Here is a 25,526-nt window from a genome sequence, read left to right as displayed (position 1 = left end):
CTGTTTACAGATGACTGATAGCAGACAAGGAATTGCGGGGTCTCTGGCTCTTTCACCCTGCTGTGAGTGTGAACAACGGCAGTTGGCACTGTGGCTCTCATAGGAGTGAAGTAACTCATCCTACATTATTCCAAAGGAACGATGATAATTGTCATCAGATCTAGTCAAAAGCCAGGATTTCTGTTCTGCAAGAAACACATTCGGTTTCAAAACAGTTCTTTAAAGAATTTATAAATTTTACTGATGGCTGCTAAATACACCCACAAACACATTTGAAAGAGTTCTGATTCTCAAAGTGAAAAACTCTTGAGCCATGAACACCTTTGCCCCAATGTTCCAGGCTTATCTGTCCCACCAGGACATCCAGCTGTCCTAGGGAACAAGCAGGAAGCTGGGCCGCTTCCATGTCACTAATAACCTTGTAACTTGGACTCAAACCCTAAATCTTCTGCAGCAGGAGAGAGGCTGCAAGTCCTGAGTGCCTCAGGTGAAGGCGGCTTTTTCGGGGCTCCTGGGCTGCCTGCCATACAGCTTGGTTCTCCAGAGTGGTGGGCTGCATCTTTTTAGTGTCTGATGCCAGGTTTGGTTTCTGAAGCCTCAAAATTGAGTCACCAACACCAGCCTGAATCTGTTCCAGCGCTAAACATGGCAGTAATTTATTACACCCTTCACTTCAAGCAGAAATTTCACGCTGTAGCGAAACACTGATATCATATTAGTAATCTGACTAGGAAATTGGTCAGGGACTAAGCAGGTGAAGCTGTCTCTCTTTCAGCAGAAGTTTGTGGTGGTGATTTTCCGTTGAAATTTTTCCACTCTGATAAAACAATTTCTGAACAACAACAACAAAAAAAAAACAGAAAATGGGAATCTGCCTATAACTGAGATGTACCTAAAAGCTGTCATATTCCTAGGCATCAATGCCACGAGTTTTACAGGTTATAACATTACTTGCACAATGATATCTGAAGTTCCTGACGTCAGCTGTGGACATCTGCAAAGGCAGATATCAGTAGTTTCCTATTACTAAGAATAGTCTGTAAGAAAAACAGGAAAATGTCAACAGGTTCCATTTTTGCAACGCAGGATGACAAGGCAATGCTTACATAGTCTGTGATAAACCTTATTTTATATAGAAATACACTCCGTTCAAATGGTTACAATTATAGATAATACCACAACTATTTAACTATGCTGCAGTACTTGTCAAGCATATGGTTCTAAAAATACAATCCTGCTTTTAAGCATGTACGAGACAGAGTTAAGCCAGGCAAAATCCTACATGTATTAGTAGATTTTAGCTTTAACAGAGAGTCAGGACATGGTATCTTATTACTGAAGAAATAAGTGATTGTGTGCAAATATTCTTGAACTACAAGACAGGACCTACTTCAGGAGAAAACTTTGGAAGTTGGACTTCAATCATGCACTTAATCAGGTATCAGTTCCCAAGAAGATTGCCTTGAAGATTCCCAGCAGTACAAAAATGGCTTGAGATCATTCCCAAAACATCTGAAGCTTGTAGGACTTAGGAGGCTTTGGACTTCCTCTTTTATTAATGAGAGCATTGCTAGTCATATTAATATAGTATTTAGTAACGTATTGACCATTTTGTTGCACACTGGCATTGTTATTTGTTTTCCACCACTAAAAGCTCCTGAGATTGATTATCTTTTAGTGATTGTCAAAATTAATGTTCTAAAATCCACAGATAGATGTCTTAAATCATTGACACGGATTTTCAAAAAGGCTTTCTGTGTGATCTACACTTTTATACCATAATCATTCTTTGGATTGCGACAATTTAGTGTAAAGGTCTTTGGACAACATTTGAACAGTTAGAATGATGTATATTTTATTTGGCATCTAACTCATATCTCTCTTCATATATGTACTGAATCAAAAAGTAAACGGATTGCAAACCACACTGTTTCTTTATTACAATCCTTTCTCTTATCACAATTTCTCATGCCATTCTGAAATCATATGAAATCAATAAACATTAGTTAGAAAATATTACTGTCTTTACTGTTTAAGCAGGCACATAAAAGCCCAGGCAAAAGTTAGGAATTTGGAAGAAAATCAAAGCAGAGATCTTGTCTTAATAGCTTTCATGAGCACCAGTAGTATCTTTTTAAAGAAAACAGTACCTTACAAGGAGAAAAAAATGGCAAGTTTGAACTGGAGTTATCAAGGCGACAATGGTAAGAGCTACCTTTAATAGAAAATCAGATTTATTTGTAATACATTAAATAGCTCTTTTTCTTATAAAAATTCTTCAGAATTACTTGGATTATTAACATACCAAGTATCTTTATTATGTATTCAATTGCTTCCAAGGGAAAGTGTCATCAAATCAGTATTAATACAGAATTCGAAGTAGAAAACTTCACTTATTTATTTATTTATTTTAGGGCCTGACCACTGGCACAAGTTATACCCTATTGCCAACAGAGACCATCAATCTGCTATTGATATTAAAACCAAGGAAGTCAAAAAAGATGCATCTCTGGGGCTTCTCGGAATCACTTGGAAATCTTCCACATGCAAAGAGATTGTCAAAGTTGGATGTTCATTCCACATGAATTTTGAGCATAAGGACAATCAATCAGGTTAGTAAAAAGGGGATCTGGAGAGGCGAATGTGAGACATTTTCTCTTTTCATTCACTTTTTCTCTAGTTTATATAGAAAACAAGACTAGTTGCCTTTTAGGAGTATTTGCATAGATTAGGGTATGCTTGCTAATTTTGTTATACTAGTTGGCAACACCTTTTAAGTGTCACAGAAGATCCAAATTATATTCTTTAAAATTAGGACTTGTTGGCAAGTGCTCTTGTGTTAATGGCAAAAGGACTATTAATTTCCCCGTAGGAAATCTCCAGGATAATCACTAATTTGGGGAGAGGAAAGTAGGAGGAGAGTTTCCAAACGCAGCTACTCAATTGTGTCTTTTTTTTTTAAATCAACATGGGGTGGGAGATTTATAGATATGTAAAAATTACTCACAGTATAACTCTGTATGAAATCACTCTGGACTAGGTTTTCTCCTTAGAGAGTTACTGCCTTGAAAGCAAAGGAGGAGATGTGCTGGTGTATAATATCACAAGTGCTGCGAGAACTCCAGGCACATATTTCTAAGCATCATGCGCAATTACAGGTGCCTGTCTCCACGGTAGTAATCAATACACATTTATGTGCTTGTAAGCAATGAATTAATGATAATGACAAATAGAAAGTGTCAATAACATCTCAGTATACCTGTGGCATCTCATAATCTAAATTCAGAAAACAACAAGTAGCTATAACTGTTACTTCTGTAAAGAAAGAGGTCTTTAAAATACTGTCATAAATAATACAAATTTTAGTGGGAAGTGAATTCCATGAGGTAGGACTGTTTCTTCTGCAGTTATTAAAATTTATTTACTGTTTCTGGCAAATTGCTGCTTTTCTACATTACTTTTCCTTTTGTTTTCTCTCTGAAGTAGAAGGTGTATTCACATATGTTTCACCTGAATTTTGGAACTATGTTGAGGACACTGCAGATTTACTATAACCAATTCACTCATATACATACATAGAATTAAAATCTTCGGTAACTTCGGCTTAACTGCACAAACTGTGTTTGTTTGTGTTTTTTTTTCTCCAAATTTCTAAAAATAATATAATATCAAAACATGTTAAAATGGAGAAAACTGCTTGCACATTATAGAATCCTTGAACTCTATAACTTGCCTGTCAGGAAGACTTCATCGATTAATGTTTTTACCTTACTTCACGCATTTGCAGTGCTGATAGGTGGACCTATTACTGGAACATACAGATTGTGGCAGTTTAATTTCCATTGGGGCCAAACGGATAAGCAAGGCTCAGAGCACACAGTGGATGGAAGGAAATATGCCTCAGAGGTAGACTCAATGAAAGAAAAGTCAAAGTCAAGTTTTCAAAGTCTGGTCACATAGATCATCTCTAGGGAAAAAAAAAAAAAAGTATGTAGAGAGCTTTGATAATTATTTTATTTTGCAAAAGCAATACCATCTCTGCAAGGGCAAAGTTGACTTTGCAAAAGCTACTTGGGTATTGTGGTGAGTAACTATTCATCTAAATTTAGATAATCTAAATCCATATTTAAATAATTAAATAGGCCTGAAAGGTGCAGGTATAAAAGAAACATCTGCTAAACGTTAAAAAGGTCAGCTGTGCAAGTACATTCAGCCTAAGGCTAAATCAGCTTCTTTTTAGAGAGTCTAATCACCTGTCGTGGGTTATGTTGAACCGCCCCACACACAGCCGGTCACTCCCCCTCCCCCACCCCCAGGAATGAGGGAGAGAATTAAAGGATAAACGTGAAACCCGTGGGTTGAGATAAGAGTGATTTAATACAGATGATTTAATACAATGTAGGTGCTCACCACCCCTCGTATGCGAAGCCCGTCTCGTCCCGAAAACTGCAAATCCCGGACGAACGCGAGGCCCCGAAATAGAGAGGGGCAGAGAGGGAGAGAAAGAGAGAGAGAGAAAGAAAAAAAAACAGCAGAGCAGCAGCGCAGCAAGCGCAAAAGAGCAAAAGTGCAAAAAGAGCAAAAGCGCAAAAGCCCTTCTTCCCGGCTGACCCTCGCTTTTATACTGGGCATGACGCTGCATGATATGGAATACTAATTGGCCAGTTTGGCCCTCAGTCTTAAGTTCCACACAAATGACAAGGGGAATCGTGCCCCCCTTGTCCCAGCTATGCTCCCCCCTTATCCTGCCGTGTTTCTGTACTCCGCACACTGAAAAGTCCTTGGAGTTTCACTTCCAACCACAAACATCAGCTTGCTATCAACATTCTTCTCAGAGTGAGCCTCTGAGTGAAACCAAAACAGGGAGCTCTTCTGGCTGTTAAAAAAAAAAACTCTGTCCCAGCTAAAACTGGGACATCACCCAATGCCCACTATAATTGTAGCTGGAGCTCCTCAAAGTTGCAAGCATGCTGATCACTTTAAGGTGTTTTTTCCTGGCTTTTCAAGAACAGCAAGCAAATAAGAAGAAAATGCAGAAGAAATTAATGAAGAGAACGAGATAAAAAAGTTATCTAATAAGAGCCCCAGTGGTTGTCAAGTGCATTAAATGCCTTCAGATAATGAAGCAAGGTCTGTTCTACAAGAATCAAAAAACATCTCTAAAGTAACAGATTTTTTGTTTTCCAATGTCTTAGCGTCCTGCTAATGCTCACCAACACGCCAACAAACAATTCATGTTCAATCCATATAATGTTATCTTTGGCAGCTTTTTAGATTTTAGGAACCTTACAACATGACAATCTAATGAGATGGATGATACGTTTTTAATTGAGGCATTAGGAACACGCAGCCAGAAGCGTGTTCCTAATAGGAAACTTTCCGCTGTTAAGAGTGCTAAAGCTACCACATTTGATACAGCCAAGATAAGAAAGGGGTGTCCCTTTAGAATTGCTTTCTGCTGTAAAGAGATAGTGCACTTCAGCTGTGTTTAAGCAGCACATGATTAAGTGTTTATTAGTTTGCTAATTAATTTATTAATTTGAAAGGACAGGAATTCAGATTTTTAAAGTAACAGATTTTTTTTTTAAATCTGATTTAAATCAGAATTTTAAATGTATGTGCATTATAGGGTAATTTCCATGTTCTGTCTTTATATTTTAGAATCTCCTTGTATTTTAAGAAGTTTTCATATTTTCTGTGACCATGTCTCTGAAACATTATACAAATAATCCTGGGCTAGACTATTGCCACAGAGTTACACAGCTGATAAAGAATTGCTAAGCATATTCATAAGTGAGAAGGCATTTAAAGAAATTATTATGATTTCCAAGTTCTGTAAGTTTTTTGGACATTTGTATTTCACATGAAAAGTAGCTCAAAATATGATAAGCAACATACTAGGATGAACAAAAGTTCCTCAAAACTCTATGAAAACAAATACTGTCAAAACTGTAAAGTTGTTGAAATATCTATGTTGAATATAAACCATCTGCAGCCGTGATGTTCATGGGCATACCATCAACCTCTCGCAGCAAATGGGACTATTGTGAATAAACAGTGCACCATGTGTAATAAAATGGTTATGCTCCTCAAAACGCTATTTAATGTATTACATTTTTAAAGACACGGAAATTAAGGCATGCACAGGAGACTGTTAGCAGTAGAGTTAGAAAAATATATATCCCTTTAAAGTTGTGACATCATAAACCTGCAGGCGTTCACAAGCACGTTCTCAGTTTCACGGTCAGACTCTACGAGTCCAGAGTGGCGTTTCTATTTTACTCTAATTGTGGCATTTCCTTGTAACAGAATCAGCAAAAATGATGCTGTCCATTGCTTTTTAGCTTCATCTCACTCACTGGAACCTGGACAAGTATTCAACTGTAGCTGAGGCTTTCAACAAGCCGGATGGCTTGGCAATTGTCACTGTTTTCCTGAAGGTCAGCTACTGACATACTGAAAACATGTGTGTCTCATCCCTTATCAAAACTGCAGTCAGTGGTGAGGACTAGGAAAAATACATCTTTCTGTTAAATTGGCAGAGGTAACTGTCTCTTATCCTGATTTAGTCGATGTTGCCAGCTTTGCCTATGCTTCTACATCGGCATTATACCAAAATCCCTATTTCATCCACGGAGCTTTCAAGAAGAGCTGTGCTTTAAAGGCATGAGCGCTAGTGAGCTTGTGGTGTTTCGTCCACCTTTGTAACAGGCAATGCTCACACCTTTCATATTTGCTTTTCACTTCATTAACAGTGATGTGAACTTTCACAGAATGACGTTTTGAGTCACGTGTGCTAGTACTATCAATCAGACCAGAAAATTCTAAATCAGAACTCCAAGAAATCTTGAATCCATGCAAATTACATATTTAGCCTTTCAAAACCAACTGAGGCTGGAAAAAGAATTCCCTATTGTTAAGGACTTTGTTATATTAAGGAAATAAAATAATATTATATATTATATGCTGCTATAATATCATTACTCATAGTTCACATTGAAAAAAGATACCAGCAAAACCATCTCTCAGAATGCTTTCAAAGTGAATTTCAAGGATAAACACATATGATCAAAGTACATATACTTCTGAACCACAGATTATTTTTGCACTCCTGTTTGCATTACTCTGCAAAGCAGAAGCAAAACTTCCTGTTATTTCCTCAAAAGTTCTAAATTTTGTCACATTCATGTGGGTTTGCAAAGCTAAACTAATCAACATTTATAAAGCATATTCTTATTCTTGAATCTGTTAGAATAAAACTAGTGTTACCTATTTAGGATTTTAAAGTATTTTTTTATTTAGAGCTTGGTTTATGCAATAAAAACCTAAAGGATGTCTTGAAGGCCTTGGATTCAGTAAAGACCAAGGTAAACATCATCACGCCTGATCATGATAATAAACACAGCAGTTAAATTAAAATCTACACAGTCTCTCATCTGCCTTTTTGAAGACTTCAGAATAATGCAGAAATTTGGCTGAAGGAGGGTGTTGAGGAGCTGAAAGCATGCTCCTGGACATGAGTTTATGGGATCCCAGAAGATATTTCATATTGTTGGGCTCCACCCTGTAGACAGCTATGGGCTCTTTGTGTAAGAGTAAGAGTACACAGTTCCTGATTCCTGCCTAATCCTACACTTCCATCCATCTGTCTGTCTATTTAAAATTGCCCCTGGCTTCCACCACCGGAACAGCCTCATAATAACCAAACTGAATTTTTGCTCAGTTGAAGAAAGAAAAAAAAGGAAAAGAAACAACATCAGAACTGCACTTTTCTTAAGCTGTCTTGTAAAGCAGCAACTGTTCCCACTGAGCCTCTCATAAAGGCACAAGATAAGCAGAGGTAGAATGTGAGTATCAGAATTTTCATGAAGCATGTTAAAAATACAATACAGCATCTCTCACAGCATTTTAGAAAGGAATGTAGACTTTGGCCCTGAACATGCAACCATTACCAACGTGTGTGGATCCTCCCTTTAGCCTCAACAGACAGCTGAAAATTAATTATACGCTAAAGCTTTTTCACTTGTTCAGGAGCACAGAGTTCAGTATTTTGAAAAAAAACACCCACACAACTCTAGCCAGTAATGACAGAACTCTTTGTTATCTGATACCATTTGGGAGGAAGTTGGGTTTTGTTTGGTTTTTTAGAGTAACACTGCTTATTTTCAGTGCTGCCAGCCTAGATGTATTTCAGTGTCAAACTTATCACCAGGATGAGCAACTCACCTTTGATGCTATGAGAAAACACTAACATTTTGAAATTACCTCCTCTGATTTAGGAACACACTCTCTTGTAGCCTGAGATGTAAATCCTGTCTTACTCATGGGTTTCATTAAGCCAGAGTATCTTCCACAAGGTAAGCAAGCTCCCTTTTCTGATTTTGATCCTTCAAACCTACTGCCTAAATCCTTGGATTACTGGACCTACAATGGCTCTCTGACTCATTCTCCCCTCCATGAGAGTGTCATCTGGATGATCCTTAAAGAGCCAATTATTATCAGCTCAGAGCAAGTACAGTGTTACAAGGAACAAGACCCTTCTTGTCTTTTAGCTTCAGGAACATTATCGCTTTACATTGCATTGCTGCATTTCATTAGGTTTATTTGTCTCATTTTTACTGTAAAATGAGTACTACCTTTACACCACATTATTGCTTTTAATAAACACTTACAATTCTTCCTAAGCCAAGTTAGGCTACTCATATCTCACAAAGTCTTGTGGGAATCAAGATAAGATGACTTCAGATTGGTGGATTTGCTTCTGTTGCTCCAGGAAAGGCTATTTGCTTATTTCAACTTCCTTACAATGCTGTGTTTCCCAAAGCAGAAGCCAGACAGGAAGCTGAGTTCTTCTCATCTTCATTCCTACAAGACTCTCCAAAAGAAATTCATATTGTCATTAAATCCTAGCCAAAAACTTGCCTGAGCAGGGAGTTTTGTGATGTGCTATAAAATCAAATAGCCAGAGTGTAGTTCTCCATTCAGTTCTCCACCATAGAGTGTTTAGGAGCTGTACCAATTGCTTTATTATGGCATTATTTCCTAATAATGTCTGTAGGACTCATTGGCCTTATTGAAGTAAGTATTCTTCCCATTCTAAGATTTTATGAAACCATCTTATGCAGTTAAATTATTGCCACTTGTCCTTTCAAAGGTGTTTGAATTAATATCTTTCCAGATAAGGCTAGTTAAGTACTTTGAATCTTTGAAAATAAAAAGCACGCATGTAGAAATGAGTTGGGTATTATGAGGATCCTTAGCATTCATACAAGGTGTTAACTGGTGTATTCAAGAGACAGAAATTAGGTATAAATAGTTTAACATAAAAAGCAATGTTTAAAGCAAAGTTGAATTAGTTCTAAGGCATTGCTTTTTACTTTCACAATTAATGATATTTTTGATTTATGAAAACTCAGATTTTTTTACATAGCTGATAACTCAGTGGTACCACTGTCTTAAGTTGAATATAGGGGTGAATAGAATATTCAAAGATCATTGTTTGTTTCAGTACTTATGTGGCAGCGTAAATTCTGACTCACCACTGGATTAATTCAATATTATTAAGCTTTTTTTTTTTTTAATAAAAATTTAGTTCGGAAGTATAACGATTTCTCACTGACATACAGTATATAAGTGCAAAGCTAAATATACCCCCTCCTTCCTCATCCTATTTCGCTGGCTCAATTCAGCACAATCCTGTCTTCTACTGAAGGGGAAGCACCTTGTCCCATACTGAGCAATCACCAGCAACCCAACACCTGATAGTGGTGAGATGTTGATTCCAGACAACCCAAAGCAAATCTGGAGCACAGTCTGCCCATCAAAAGCAACACATCCAAACAAAGATCGTGGAAAAATCTACCAGAGAAATGAGAACGTTCATGTGTTCTTAGCTGCAATATTCCTGTCCTGCCAGAAGCTGTTGTAATTCACTGTGGCACTCAGCTAGTGCTTTTACTGGAATTAATCTATATCTTTTTTGTGGTAGGAAACAAATGAGTTTTAATGCATGACTTTTAACAGTGAAATGTACTTAAAAAACTTTAATGAATCTTCACATTCCTTCTGATGTATTAAGCAAACCATGGCGATAAGAAGCAAAGTAATTGTTCGGAGTGAAATTAATCGGTACTCAGCTTCCCGCAAGGAGAGTTTATGCAACTGAATGACAGGTCTGTTGTTTTCTGCAATGAAATTCCTGCTGTTAAGGGCAATTACTAATGGGTTATTGTTGATTTGGCTAATAAAAACAGTTTCTTTTTCTAATTTAGCTGATATATGCTTGATTGAAATTAAATTAATAAAGAAAGTACCTTGAAATGAAACAGTATTGTAACAGTGCTATGCTAGCAGTGTTTTCAAAGAAATTGTGTGATAATTGCTGTTTTATTTCACCTGCAGCATCTAATAGAGAATGAGTAGACATAAATTCATGGAAAAATAAAGCACCTGGCTGTACATTTAAGTCACATACTTACGGCACCAGTTTCACTATTTCTCATGCAGAGCAGTACTCAGCTTTGCAAACAGCTCCGCAGCGACAACTGAATTATTTAAAAGCCAGCAATGGCAAAGTTCTGAGGAAGACATGGTCAGACTCTACAAGGAACAACATAAAGCCTTAGAACAGAAATCAGGTTTCCAGTTGACCCCATTATGTAACTTAAATGTTATTTGACTGTTATTATGTCATTAATGTTATGTCAAATGTTATTATTTGTTATAATGTCAATCCCTGATGCAGAATCATGAACAAAATGGGAGCTCACCCATAAGCATAGGAATGAGTAGCTCAGTATTCAAAAGCAATCTCTACTTCTATGCTGATTAAAAAGCAGACAAATCAACATTCAGTCAGCTATTCCTGCTGTCCTCGTCAGCAATTACCTATTCCTATTACCTTATTCAGCAGAGTTAGTAAAATGCCTCTTTCTGTTCATAAGCTTATAAAAAACGCTACAGAGAGGCCAATAATTCCCTTGGGTAATTGATACCTTCTTAATGAGCAACGCTGAAACCACACCACTTGTCTCTGCCTTAGTGCAACAACTGCATCATCCCTTTAACTGCCATGAATCATAGAATCATAGAATCATAGAATGGTTAAGGCTGGAAGGGACCTTCAAAGGTCATCTAGTCCAACCCCCTGCAAGGAACAGGGATATCTCCAACTAGATCAGGTTGCTCAGGGCCTTGTCCAACCTGGCCTTAAATGTCTCCAGGGATGGAGCGTCCACCACCTCTCTGGGCAACCTGTTCCAGTGTTCTACAACTCTCATGGTAAAAAATTTTTTCCTAATATCCAAGGAAGATAATAATTTCCACTCCTCTCAGTTCTCCAGAAAAAAAATATCTGATGGTGCTTTTGGGAAAAGTGAGAACAGAGACACAGCTATATCAATTTCACTGATTTCATCAGTCGCGTCTTCCTTGCGATGGCAAAAAACCTGAACTTCACAAAGAGATGACAAATAGGCACACATTCAAGATATGGGAACAAATCTGTTAGGCAGAACAATAACTTCCTATAAGGAGCTGTTTCGTTCAGAGTCTCTTTAAAAAGCTCTCTAACTAGTGTCCTGAGCTATATCTTGCAATTTTTCAGGTTTAGAGTTGGTCTGAGCTGCAGAGCTGTGAGTTCAATCAGTTGGAGACCTTTGCATATGTGCACAAGGGTGACACGAAGTAGGCAGCTGGATCTACCAGTCTGTCTCAAGTTCATCTCCAGCATAAATGACTTCACTCTGCTTCTTTTTGTGTAGCTCCTCCAGAAAATTGCTTTAATAAAATAAAAGTGGAGATATCAAATGGGAAAAACGGTGAAAATCAAATGGATCTGATTATAAGAATCAAGAAAATGAATAAGCAATTCATAGTCTAGGAAACAGTAAGGCAAAGGAAATGTCCTTGACTTGATCAAGGAAAGGAAAGATCATTTCATAGTCTCTCTAGACTGACTAGGAGTGAAGGAGAGAGCTCTTATCTTTATAGCAGAGAAAGAGAACAAAATAAAAACAGAATTTTATTTTAGGACATAAAACTATCTCTATATTGACGTCTAATGGTACTTGCTGGCAATATAAAAGAGATGGAAAGGAAAATTACCCAGTGCAGTAGTCTGAAGGGGCGATATCTCAGTGCCAAAGTCTAGAGGAAATTACACAGAAGAACATAAATATTTTAAGCCTTATTTTAAGAATACCATTTCTGCCTTTTACCAGAATGAATTGTCTTATTTGCTGCTCCATATTTTATCTGTATGTGAAAATACTGGTATCTGTGTGCTGTGCATCAATAGACAAACCCCAGGGTAAATTACTTTTAGTCCCAAAAGACAGAGAAACAGGCAAATAGAAGCTACCACAGACACAACTCATCTAGAGAACTTCTGCTAAGCTTCTCCTCATCTTGCAAAGATTTTGAAAATACAGTAACTCTGCTAAAATAGAGTTCCCTTGTGTAGCTCCACAGCTGGGAAAAATTAGTTACTCTTAGCATTTAGCATCTGATCAACAGAATGGGCTTCAGGTCAGGCTCCAGCAACCCCTTCCATCTTGATCTCTGCTGGACAACTTAACTAGGAGTCCTTCGTTGGGGTTGTAAGACAAAATTGGATTTGTTAAAGTTCCACATTCATTTTTTTCTTTAGAAAATCATTCCTAATTCAACTTCTTTCTCATGTTGAGGGAAGAAGTGTAGTGTTATAACCACACAGGTGTCAACTGATAAGTATGCTTTGAGAATGCCCAGATAAAACCTATAGATGAGATAGTCTGAGGAGGCCTAATTAACGGCTCCTGGTACAGCTTAGGGATTTTACTGTAGGGTCTGTAAGTCTCACTTCCTTCATAGGACTTTCTGGAAATCATCTGCATCTGTGATCCAGTCTCTAACAGGCGCAGCCATGTAGGGCTGCAGTGCTGAGCAAGCCCAACGGCACAGGATGGGAAATGTGGGGCATGAAGAAGCTAACAGCAACGCTGGGCAGTGGAAGAAACAACTTAAAACTGAAATCAGTCACAGTAGACCATTTAGAAAACGACTGGATGTAATATTACATCTTGAAACTTCTACAATTATTTTTCAAGTAAAACTGCTTGTCAAAATCAACACTCCTACTAGCTATTCTGAATTTCTTGATTGCATTATTTATCAAAGAAAAGAAATGAAAAAACTTGTTGAAAAAATCCCGCCACATTAATGGTGTATTGTTGCCTATGCTGTGGAAATGCGTTATATCTTCCTTGCGTGACTTATTCAAGTTTTTCTGCATTAGCACAGAGCTCAAATAAAATGCATTTATTTTTTGACTTCTGAAGCCATTAAGTCTTTTGCAATGCTCTGAGGTAACCAAGAGATCACACTATAAAAACTTTTAAAATCAACAATCTAAATTGTGCCACAAAGTTCACCATAGTGTAGCTAGAGTCAAATCAGCTTAAATAGTATATGTACCGGACAAATACACCTATGGAATTGAGTTCCCACCAGTACGGTATACTGCGACCAACTTCTTTAAGGTCTATCGGTTGCAGCACCATGTCAGCCAAAGGCCTGAGGTTCCTCTCAGAAGGGTACTGAAGGAGCCCGAGTGCCAACAAGGCGCCTGCTCCCCCGAGGGACCGGGTGCCCCTCATCCCGGAGGTGTCCCGGGGGTCTCCCCTGCGGGTGCCGGACCATGCCGAGCCGTTCTGGGAGCACTGGCAGCAGCACTGTCTGTTCCTGCAGCCTGAAACGAGCACTTCCCTCACCGTCGAACTATCGCCACCTGATGATCCCCTTTTAGATACCCATTACGTTCACGTCCTATTTTATCTGCGGAGCCACCTCTTGCGGGGGCCGGGCGTGCGGGACCCAGACCCGCGGCTCGGCTGTGCACCCCCTGGGCCAGGTCCTGGCTGCGGCCACCCCACTGGATTGAGCCCTGGATTGAGCCCCTCACCCTTGTGTAGGTGAGTGTGACTCCATCAGCCCCGGTAAGACAGTTTCCTCGGCGGCGTTCGTGACCTTTCGATGACAGACACATCGGATCCACGCAAGAATCCTGGCGGTACGAGGATGCGCTTTTCTGAGACACCGCAAGTTGGATTTGTGGTGATGATTTGGCTTGCTCTTATTCTCACTGAGATCATCAGCAAACTGCCCGCTGACTGACGTTGAACAGGATAAAGCAGTGAATGAGGCCAAAAGACTGGGAAAAAAATGTGTCTTGCATGACAAAATCTAGTGTAATAAAACCTCATCTCTATCTGGGACATTCGGTCACCAGAGTGACGTAATAACGTGAATCAATATAAAAGACCAAGTCATACACTGACAGTACTTTCATAAATGGCACCTCAGAGCACACACCCTCCTGCCCTGCTGCATATTCGCTCCTTCTGGAGGGGTGTTAATCAGAAGGGAGCTGAGGACCAGGGCAATCTGGTCATCGGGGCTGCCCCTTGGAAGCAAACTGCTTCCTCATGATAAGGAGACGCTAAGCCTTGGCACGCCAACAAAATGATGTCAGGAAACGTTTAGATTTACCCTTGAAAAATGTGTTAGGACGGATTTGGTAGTAGTGGCACAAAAAGCTGTCAGCAACTGGTTCAATAGGACCACCCCTGTCTTATCGGGGAAGTTCACCATGAGGAAGAACAAGGAGAAAAAAGCTGCCTCTGTGCAAGCAGTTGGGTTTCCCTGCAGTCCTCTGGGGGAGGTCAGATCTCCATGTCCCCCTCCTTCCCTCACTAAATGATGTGCTCTTTCATTGATGGGCACTGTTGTGAAGAGTGGTCTGATACCCTTTCACAGAACCTTATTTCTTAATTATCTTCATGGAACTGTACAGGCCATTTCTGCAATGACAACATACTTTGGAGGCATGGTCCAATGGAGCCGTTGTGTCTTCTGTCTGTGAAAATGCACATATGCAAGAGGAATGCCTGAAATGGTCATACTCCAACTATTCAGAGTGCTTTCAGCCCTTGAACAATTCCTGCAGGATTACATTAGGCAGGATTTTACAAGGTTGCCAGCTAACGATAATGTGTTTTGCATTTCCATTACATATCCCACAGCAAAGTTTGTAACATGGATTCTTTTGTTATTGGGTCAGGGAAAGCCTCCAGATAGCTTTAGGTAATTATTGCAAAGGAAAGCTCTGCCAAGACCTACAGAATTGTTTCCTATTTCACTCATCGTACCCTGCTTCTGGCCTCCTGAGTTCCTCTGGTATGAACATTGCTGACCTATCCTGTGATCCTTTAGCCCTCCTTCCAAGCATTTGTTGTATGCATGTTTCTTCTAGTGACATTTTAACTCATTTGAGCATATCTGATGGATGAGAGGGAGGTGGAAAACAGGTATTTGGCTCAAGCAGTTGCAAGACCAGACACTTACGTACAGGAGATCAAGCTCCAGATCTGTTTCTGAAATCTCATTTCTGTGATACTACAGCAAGTTGGTTTAGATGTGAAAGGAGTATAGACTAAATTCAAGTAAATGATTCAACAGAAAAATATTGCAAGTATATACAATATAAGGATTATATATTGAAACCTAATAGTATTCAAACCCGTCAGGATGGCCGAGCGGTCTAAGGCGCTGCGTTCAGGTCGCAGTCTCCCCTGGAGGCGTGGGTTCAAATCCCACTTCTGACAGTTCCTTTTAGGGTGGAAGCAAGGATAGGTAACCTGGGAAGAATAAAAAGAAATTGTCCGAGCAACCAGAGATCGGGTTAGGAAAGCTAAAGCCCTGATAGAGTTAAATCTGGCCAGGGACATCAAGGGCAACAAGAAAAACTTCTACAGGTATGTCAGTGATAAAAAGAGATTTAAGGAAAATGTAGGCCCTCTCAGGAGACCTGGTGACCCAGGATATGGAGAAGGCTGAGGTTCTCAATGACTTCTTTGCATCAGTCTTCACTGGCAAGAGCTTCAGCTGCGCACAGCCCAAGTCACAGAAGGCAACGGCAGAGACTGGGAGAATGAAAAACTGCCCACTGTAGGAGAAGATCAGGTGTGAGATCATCTAAGGAACCTTAAGGTACACAAGTCCATGGGATCTGATAAGGTACATCTGCAGGTCCTGAGGGAACTGGCAGATGAAGTTGCTAAGCCGCTATCCACCATATTTGAGAAGTCGTGGCAGTCTGGTGAAGTTCCTGCTGACTGGAAGAGGGGAAATATAGCCCCCATCTTTAAAAAGAGAAAAAAAGAAGACCCAGGGAACTACAGGCCAGTCAGTCTCACCTCTGTGCCCGGCAAGATCATGGAGCAGATCCTCCTGGTGACTATGCTAAGGCACATAGAAAATAAGGAGGTGATTGGTGACAGTCAACATGGCTTCACTAAGACTTGGCAAATTGTGCCTGACAAATTCGGTGGCCTTCTATGATGAGGTTACAGCATTGGTAGAAGAGAAGAGCAACTGACATCATCTACTTGTCTCAAAGCACTTGATACTGTCCCACACGACATCCTTGTCTCTACATTGGAGAGACATGGATTTGATGGATGGACCACTCAGTGGATAAGGAACTGGCTGGATAGTTGCAATCAAAGACTTGCGGTCAACGGCTTGATGTCCAAGTGGAGACCAGTAACGAGTGGTGTTCCTCAGGGGTCAGTACTGGGGCCAGTGCTATTTGACATCTTTGTTGGTGACATGGACAGTGGGATCGAGTGCACCCTCAGCAAGTTTGCAGATGACACCAAGTTGTGTGGTGTTGTGGACACACTGGAGGGAAGGGATGCCATCCAGAGGGACCTTGACAGGCTTGAGAGATGGGCCTGTGAGAACCTCATGAAGTTCAACAAGGCCAAGTGCAAGGTCCTGCACGTAGGTCGGGGCAATCCCAAGCACAAGTACAGGCTGGGCAGAGAATGGATTGAGAGCAGCCCTGAGGAAAAGGGCTTGGGAGTGCTGGTGGATGAGAAGCTCAACATGAGCCGGCAATGTACACTGGCAGCCCAGAAAGCCAATCGTATCCTGGGCTGCATCAAAAGGAGCGTGGCCAGCAGGTGGAGGGAGGTGATTCTGCCCCTCTACTCAGCTCTCGTGAGACCCCACCTGGAATACTGTGTTCAGCTCTGGAGTCCCCAACACAAGAAGGACATGGAGCTATTGGAACGAGTCCAAAGGATGGCCACGAAGATGATCTAAGGGCTGGAGCACCTCTGCTATGAAGGCAGGCTGAGAGAGTTGGGGTTATTCAGCCTAGAGAAGAAAAGGCTCCGGGATAATCTTATAGCAGCTTTCCAGTACTTAAAGGGAGCCTACAGGAAAGCTGGAGAGGGACTTTTTACAAGGGTATATGGTGATAAGACAAGGGGTAATGGCTTTAAGCTGAAAGAGGGTAGATTTTGATTAGATATACGGAAGAAATTCTTCACTCTGAAGCTGGTGAGGCACTGGAGCAGGTTGCCCAGAGAAGCTGTGGATGCCCCATCCCTGGAAGTGTTCAAGGCCAGGTTGGATGAGGCTTTGGGCAAGCTGGTGTAGTGGAGGATCTCCCTGCCCATGGCAGGGGGGTTGGAACTGGATGATCTTTGAGGTCCCTTCCAGCCCTAGCCATTCTAAGATGCTATGATTCTATATAGTTATTCCAATGGGGTGATTAGACTAATGGTAAGATTCAGGAGCTACTCATGAACCCTTGTTCTCAAAGGTTATGCTTTGAAATCTCTAAACATCATGAGAGAAGTGGCACACATTGCCACAGGGCTGGAGCTTCCATTAACTAGGAGATCTCTTTGGTAGTCAGTACTTGAAGGTAATTAAAAGCTTCTTTTTAAATGGCTAGACTCAGAGTTAAGTACCATTTTGAAAATACTGACATAACGTGGCTACTGTAAAGCCACAAAGAAAAGTGATGCAAAGTGAGGAACAGAACAGAGTTTCTGTGCAGGGGTCCCATGCCTGCGGTGGCTCAGTCCCCTAAAGCAGACCTAGCATTAATGACAGCTTTCCAAAAACACCTTCCACTATGCTCCCTGAGACAGATACGTGACCTGCCCTTGGCCTAAAGTTAACTCCTTCTACACATTCAGTTTTCCAGGCTGCAAACCAGAAGGCCTTTCTTTCCTCACAGGTGAAGAAGAGGGGGCTCAATTTCTAATTGCTCTCATCCTCCTTAATCTCACCTACATGCTCCTGGCTTTGACCACAGGACCAGTTGGCTCTAGTTCGACCACATACTTAAAAAGACGGTGGCTCTTTCTGTAGTTAAATCAGTATTCACTTATGTGCTGGCTTCTGTGACACAAAAGTCACAAAAATCTTTAATTTCTGCTGAAAGACCACACATTAATGAATGGCACAAGCATTAATGCACTCATATTTCAAATAAGGAAAGGCACAAGAAAGGATTCAGAAGATGCATATGGGCACCTGCAATGAAACTTAGGATGAATGCCAGTGGCTAAATTCAGTAGATAACTTAAGAAAGCAGATGCCACCCTGCCTCTCATTTACGAGACGTCTAAATACCACTGTCATGCAGGAATGCTGCAGGCAGTGGTGCCCAGGCAGTAGCCAGCTTATGGAGACTTAAGTGTCCACATCGAGTGGGGACAAGGTGTCACACAGCTGCTCCAGTGCGATTCAGACAAGAGAGGGGTGCTGGTGAAGCCCTGGGTCATACTGCTGCACGTGGCACTCCTAGCACACACCAGAAGTGTTATCCGTGTCCATACTTGCTATTGGAGTGGGGCAGGACTTGGCCATGGTCAAGTGGAAGCTCCCCAGCGTCAGCTAGAGGTCTCTGTGAGAGGGCCCAGGCAGGGTGAAATGGTGGTTCCCAAGAGACCATATGGAAGAAGTTACACAGGAAAGTTGAGCTGTTCAGACTCAGGACACATTAACACCTTTGTTCCAAGACCAGAAGGTAGGCTCTGGCTTGGTTTGTTTACAACAGGCACAGCTATTAAGTTCGTTGCAAAGCACAGCATATACACTCGATTTCCCTCTAGAAAAGCAAGGGGTGTTGGTGGTTAACAGTTAACACACTCATTCAAGAAGCAGGCAGCTTTTCCCCACTCAGCCTGAGGGATCCCTGTTGCCTCTGGAAGTGCCGTGATGAGCAGGCTTTGAACCAACCCATCAGGAGGCTGCACTGTTTTTTAACATGAACCCTTCACTGCTGCAACTGGATAGTACTTAACATTGTGGGTGTGACATTATGCCCCTCTGTAAAGTCAGAAAATAAAGTGATAGCAACAAGAATATGCAACTAAATAATTTATTTTTAACTATCTACCCATTTATTTGGCTAGTGGTTTTATATCTTGGCTGAGTAGCTTTTTCCCTGCCAGAAGAGAAAAGTAACTCTTAACGCCAGTAAGAAGCATTAGCTAATGTTTGTACAGTGCCTACCAACGCAAGAGTGCTAAGTACTAGAAGTGAAGCACATTTTAGCACTCAAAGACTTGCATGCTAAGTAGTTGGCCCAGTGCCCAGACTGGGATGAGACCGACTCTGAAGAGACTGAATATAGCCTTAAGCCATAACAGAAAAGTCCAGTACAGACATAGAAGTAACAGCCTGTAAAGCACAACTAAACAGCAATACACACTTTTCAGGAAACGAAATGGAGCTATCTCTATTTCAATACAAAGTAGTTCAGTCAGTTGTGTTTTCCTCTTGCATGAATAACTGGAAGCAAGATGCAAGAGAAAATTCTTTAGTTAAATCTTTTTTTTTAATCTCAACCTGTTTTAGTAGGAGCTTAGTGCAAGTGACTCTACAAACACTCCTGAACACATCACCGTGATGCTCGTGCCAGTGAGTAGAGAAAAGCGAGGCACAATCAGGAGACTTCTGTGTTATTTAAGCGCTATCGCACCTGAGCAGTGTGTTGTCCTTAGTGCTGTTCTGCTCCGATACCCGGCGTGTTCCCACCCTGCTGTTGGATGGCCGTGCTGCAGGGCTAGATTACTAGATTGCTTTCTGATTGCCATAACCCAGAGGCGGGGGCAGTGTAGGTTGTATATGTCCCCTGTACACTGACGCAAAGGGTGAGATCCAGATCAGTAAATATGACGGTTCTCTAATAAATTAAAAAAAAAAAAAAAAGAAACCGGCCAGAAAAGAACAATTTGGGAGTGCATTTTCCTGTCCATAATTACAGCTCCCGTCTTTCTGCAATCATGCAGATCTATTTCCAGCTAACACACACAGTGTGCTTGTGCCAACCAAGAAGCCTTGAGTCCTAGCAGTGATATTTAGTTAACACATAACTGAGAGAGGCAGGCAGGCAAATGCTTTCTGGAGCCTCACATAGAAAGCGAGGTAACAGTGGTGCCACGGCTGAAGTGAGCACCACTGTTCACCTGAATCAGCTGGGAAGCTGAAGCAGAAATTGGTTTCAAATAACTGGTCAGATTTTCTATACAAATCTTACTGCTTATGGAAAATAGGTGAGCGTTTAAATGCACGGATTCACCTAAATATGATGTTTTACATCTTTTGTTATGTATTTGAAAGTCATCCCTTTTTTTCATAATCCTTGTTTCACTTTTAAGAAAAGGAGTAAGTCACAATCAATAGCACATCCTCCGTACATAGAACCTACTCCTCTTCCACAGGCTGAGACTTCAGGACACGGTGCATGTTACTCGGGCTGGCGTGTCAGTGTGAAGGGGACCCCAGACCATTGTCTTATTTACAGTGACATCTACTGGCAAACGCAATCTGCAAAGGGCCTCTTTATTAGAAGGTTTTTTTCGATGTTCATGCTTCTATCTTTGGCATTTTTCTTCATCTTCACGTCACTGCTCAGTTGTTGACACTCAGCTCAACGTTTTAGATTACTGAATATATTTTAGTCTGCTACCATCTTTTCAAACCCAATATCCCTGTCCTCAATCAATCATCCATCCATCTCGAGTGTATATGTCAAAACAGAACAAGATTTTGACTCATCAACACCGTTTGTCAGTGAATGCAAGCATGCTGGACATCTCCAACATCCAGGAGGCACAGCTGCTGCTGAGGTAGCATCATCTCAACATCATATATTTAGCATTCCCGCATACCTACCCCTTGAATGTAGCTATCGCTGACACCATCCACACACCAAAACTGAAGACTTTCTGGGCACAGGACCTTGTCTGCAGACTTCAGGAGGCTAGTGGAGTCCAGTTGCAGCTCAGTTCCATAGTACTTAACAGAATCTGCTGTGCTCTACAGTCATCCTCCAGCTCTTCCTGTATATTCTATGGTGTATATGTGTATGTATACACATACATAACATGTATATAGCATATGTGTATAAATTGATAAACATATACAGAGAGGATATAGACAGTTTAATATAGTTGTTAAACATTTTAGGAGCAATATGTAGGAACAGTAATTACATTAATACTACCAGACCGTGAGTACAGAAAAAAATATTTCAAGGATTTACTCAGGATACCCGCTGAAAACACCATGCACCATGTTACAGCTACTCAAATAATGTTAATTAATAAAGAGTGTTTTGCTTTGATTTTGCTATATGTAATTGTTGCTATGTATCAGCCAGTTCAAAACTGATTCAGTCAAACAGATTTGCTGCAGCAGACATTCATGAAGGGCTTTGTTCTGGGCTTTGCTTCTGGCTTTGCCCTTCTTATGAAAGTCCCCTGAACCAGTCATGAAGATGAGCTAAACTATTTTGACAGATTCAAGGCTTCTTTTGGGCATTAGGCCAACAGGCTGGAGGTCTGTCGGCTACTCTCTGCAGATATTTTAAACAGACTTCAAAATTAGTATGGCAGCATGATACCATGACTCTCGTATTCTTTAGTTTGATACAACAGTAAGATATTGATTTTCTTCATAACTGTATTTGCAATGAAATAGGTAACAAATACTATTTAAATAATCTTCACCAATTTTTGGGTTGCCGCTGCTATCTGCAGACCTGGGGACACAGCGTTCTGTCAGCTATTCATACACAGGTACCTATGCTTTTTATATAACCATGAGAATTTTAAAACAATTTTGGAATATAAGTTTGGATGCTGAGATCCTTAGTGACTTCCAGGTAAACTGTTTATTCATGAAATCACAAACTACATAAGAAGCTAGAGTTTAAATAGGACAAAGGGAAAACAGAAATCAAGAACAGACTCTGAAAAACACCAAGGATGACTGGGTTACATTTTTTCCTCAAAAATGGCGAAGTGCTGTTTTTTTTAAAAAATATATTTTATTGAGTTTCTGTGTGGTATTCATACAACTGTAGAAAAAAAGAATTGGAAACAAAATGTTGACATTTAAACAGCTGATATACTTTATTCAAAATATTTTCAAATGAGCAACACAAAAAAAAAATAAATTAGATCTTCACAAAAAATACATTTCATCTATCTGTTGCAAGCAACCTGTATGATTTACATTTGAAAAAAGAAACTGTCAGGATCACCTACAAACTATTCAAATTTATATACCCAAGTACGTGGGTGAAATTTGATAAAATAGAAAAGACACAGAGATTGACTGCGCAGCACATAAATTCTGCTAGGTGAAGGCAGGGAATCTTTGTTTTCATGGGACAATCGAGTACTCTCCTGTTGGAGACGTTCTCTGTCCCCAAACTCTGTGGCACAAGAGAAGCCAATACAGATCACACATGCAGACGTTTCACCAGTGAAACCTTATATTTGACACGAATGATGGAGAGGTTGATGGAAAGAGGAAACAAAACATTAATTTAGAAACATTTTTGTTTAAACACTTTAGCGTTATGTCCTGTCTCACAAAGACAGCAGACACCTAGAAAAGGCCATCTGTCCATAGAGGAAGCACCTCATGAATAAAAAGCATGGAATTAACAGTATTTAAGAGATCAAGTCATGGATCAAATCTCTATTAGGCTAGATCTGTACAAACAAACAGTAACAAGTAAGTAACAATATGAAAAACAAGTCAACTATCTGTATGTGCAGAACATTGGTGGAAATACAATGCTACTGCATTGTTGTAGGATGCTTTACAAGTTGATGTTTTTACCCTGAGTATCAAAGAGATGCCAGGGAAGACAAATCAAAGAAAAATGAGCATAGGGAAGAAATGGTAATTAAACACAAAAATGGAACAAACTCTTTACTCCACAGCTAAAACCACAAAGCAAGATCAGACTGTGGGAGGAACAACAAAATACAACTATTAGACCAGAAGTTAGATGTAGTCTGTGTAGTAGTAAGTAGAGTGATAAAGGACATTGTCACAATGCTTTTTTTATACTAGTTAATGTATAATAACAAAAGAAATCTCTAAAGCTGCATTCCTCTGGTATTCATACCTTCATGCTGAGCCTGCAACCTTCAAGTCCCCCAGTTATTTGCAACTTTTAACGTCTGAAGGCTAGGCAAGATTTATCACTAGCAATCTGCAACTTATCTACCTAAAGCTACAAGAATCTTAATCCCGAATTTCCTCTCCGTTAAGTTTATGACAAATTTATTATATATTTCTTTCTATTATGTTACTTTATTCATATGTCATATTCCACTTTTTTCAGTAAAGTTACTTTAAAATTGAGTATTTGGAAAACTTGGGTTTTTTTCCTGGAATTGATTCCTTGAATTCTTTTAGGTTCCAAATCACGCCTGGAAGGCCAGCAAAGTGCTGTTTGCCAAGGCAACTGAGAGACAAATCTCTGCAGGGGCAGAGAAAGCACAGGTATGTACCAAGTGGGTGTACGGCAGCAAATAGATGTCTGCCTGATCTTCAGCCCACTGTACTCCAGAATGAAAGGCAGCTAAATCCCAGGTTTTTCCTTTGACATAAACAAAATTCCCAGCTGATGTTAAACTCTGACTTTGCGACATGAAAGACATCATGAGCATGACTGGCAAAGGCTATGATCACAGCAGACCTCACTGCTTCCCTCCTGTGCCAAAATCAGCAGAGCTGACCCCAAGGCTCTACTGAGGTTTATTTAATTCTGAGAATGTTTATGGGTGACCAACCTTCCAGCCATATACAATTCTTTACAGCTACTATTTTCAGGAAATACCCTATATGTTTTTTGGTCACTGAGCATTTCATTCTTCTTAGTATAAAGGCTTCAAGTGTGTCAGAGGGTAAACAGTTGATCAAAGAGACCTGCACTTGGCTGGGGGGTGAGGGCATATTTTAGCCTTGTCTGCTCTAGAGTCATCTCATTACAGCACGGAGCCCACACTTGAGATTTAGTTGCCTGAGAGCAATCATGTAGTCTGGTTGAGATTCAGTGCAGCTTGGGCATAAAGTTAGTGACTGAGGATACAATCAAGTGTCCAGTGCCATGACTGGATCCATGCTCTCACCTTACAGTGACAGCAGAGAGATGATATGGGAAGCTGTTTCCGAAGGATTTCAGGCAACTGAGCATTTCTAGTGTTTTTCAGATGCTACCGCCAGCTTTCAGCCCAGATGAAAGGCCAAGTGCAAGGTCCTGCACATGGGTCGGGGCAATCCCAAACACAAGTACAGGCTGGGCAGAGAATGGATCGAGAGCAGCCCTGAGGAAAAGGGCTTGGGAGTGCTGGTGGATGAGAAGCTCAACATGAGCCGGCAATGTGCGCTGGCAGCCCAGAAAGCAAATCGTATCCTGGGCTGTATCAAAAGGAGCATGGCCAGCAGGTCGAGGGAGGTGATTCTGCCCCTCTACTCGGCTCTCGTGAGACCCCACCTGGAATACTGTGTTCAGCTCTGGGGTCCCCAACATAAGAAGGACATGAAGCTACTGGAACGAGCCCAGAGGAGGGCCACGAAGATGATCAGAGGGCTGGAGCACCTCTGCTGCGAAGACAGGCTGAGAGAGTTGGGGCTGTTCAGCCTGGAGAAGAGAAGGTGCTGGGGTGATCTTATAGCAGCCTTCCAGTACCTAAAGGGAGCCTACAGGAAAGCTGGAGAGGGACTTTTTACAAGGGCATGTAGTGATAGGACAAGGGGCAATGGCTTTAAACTGAAAGAGGGGAGATTTTGATTAGATATAAGGAAGAAATTTTTTACATTGAGGGTGGTGAGGCAGTGGAACAGGTTGCCCAGAGAAGTTGTGGATGCCCCATCCCTGGAAGTGTTCAAGGCCAGGTTGGATGAGGCTTTGGGCAAGCTGGTGTAGTGGAGGATTTCTCTGCCCGTGGCAGGGGGGTTGGAACTAGATGATCTTTAAGGTCCCTTCCAACCCTAACCATTCTATGATTCTATGATTCTATGCAGTACCATACTAGGTCAACCTAATGTGAACACAGCATCTCCACATTAGGAGAATTACTGTGAATGATGTCTTCTTCTAAAACTTATTTGCATAACTCTATAAAAATAGGCAATAGTTTAAAAAAGTGCTATGAGAAACTTTATGTACAATTGATTGCATGTCTTACCGCTGCCAATGACATTTTACTTGGAACACAAAAAAGATACCTAATACTACACTGCCCAAAGATAGACTTCAAATGAGGGGTGACAGTTTTTTTCCAAAACTAGAGCTGCAGGCGCTAGTTATAAAACTGCAGCCTTCTCTTTAAAATGTTAATCTCTACAACAGAAAACACAAGACACACTCA

General features: G+C 40.7%; 1 protein-coding gene and 1 non-coding gene across 2 annotated transcripts; both read left to right on the top strand.

The window, feature by feature from the left end:
- The first annotated feature begins 1,446 nt into the window (after positions 1-1,446).
- LOC104372641 (carbonic anhydrase 1-like) lies at positions 1,447-8,391 on the top strand. Its single transcript, XM_086608716.1, has 5 exons — positions 1,447-2,204; positions 2,415-2,612; positions 3,788-3,906; positions 6,345-6,440; positions 8,280-8,391. Exons 1-5 carry the CDS (start codon positions 2,114-2,116, stop codon positions 8,295-8,297), a joined length of 522 nt encoding a protein of 173 aa, XP_086464842.1. The 5' UTR covers positions 1,447-2,113; the 3' UTR covers positions 8,298-8,391.
- A 7,170-nt stretch (positions 8,392-15,561) lies between these two features.
- On the top strand, positions 15,562-15,644 carry TRNAL-CAG (transfer RNA leucine (anticodon CAG)). The gene has a single exon. It is a non-coding gene; the product is annotated as a tRNA-Leu (tRNA).
- The last annotated feature ends 9,882 nt before the right edge of the window (positions 15,645-25,526 follow it).

The sequence above is a fragment of the Tauraco erythrolophus genome, chromosome 3 (genome assembly GCF_009769465.1).
Source record: "Tauraco erythrolophus isolate bTauEry1 chromosome 3, bTauEry1.pri, whole genome shotgun sequence".
In the NCBI taxonomy this organism is placed as follows: Eukaryota; Metazoa; Chordata; class Aves; order Musophagiformes; family Musophagidae; genus Tauraco; species Tauraco erythrolophus.
The sequence above is the reverse complement of the archived record's forward strand: the minus strand, read 5'-3'. Positions and strand labels throughout refer to the sequence as shown.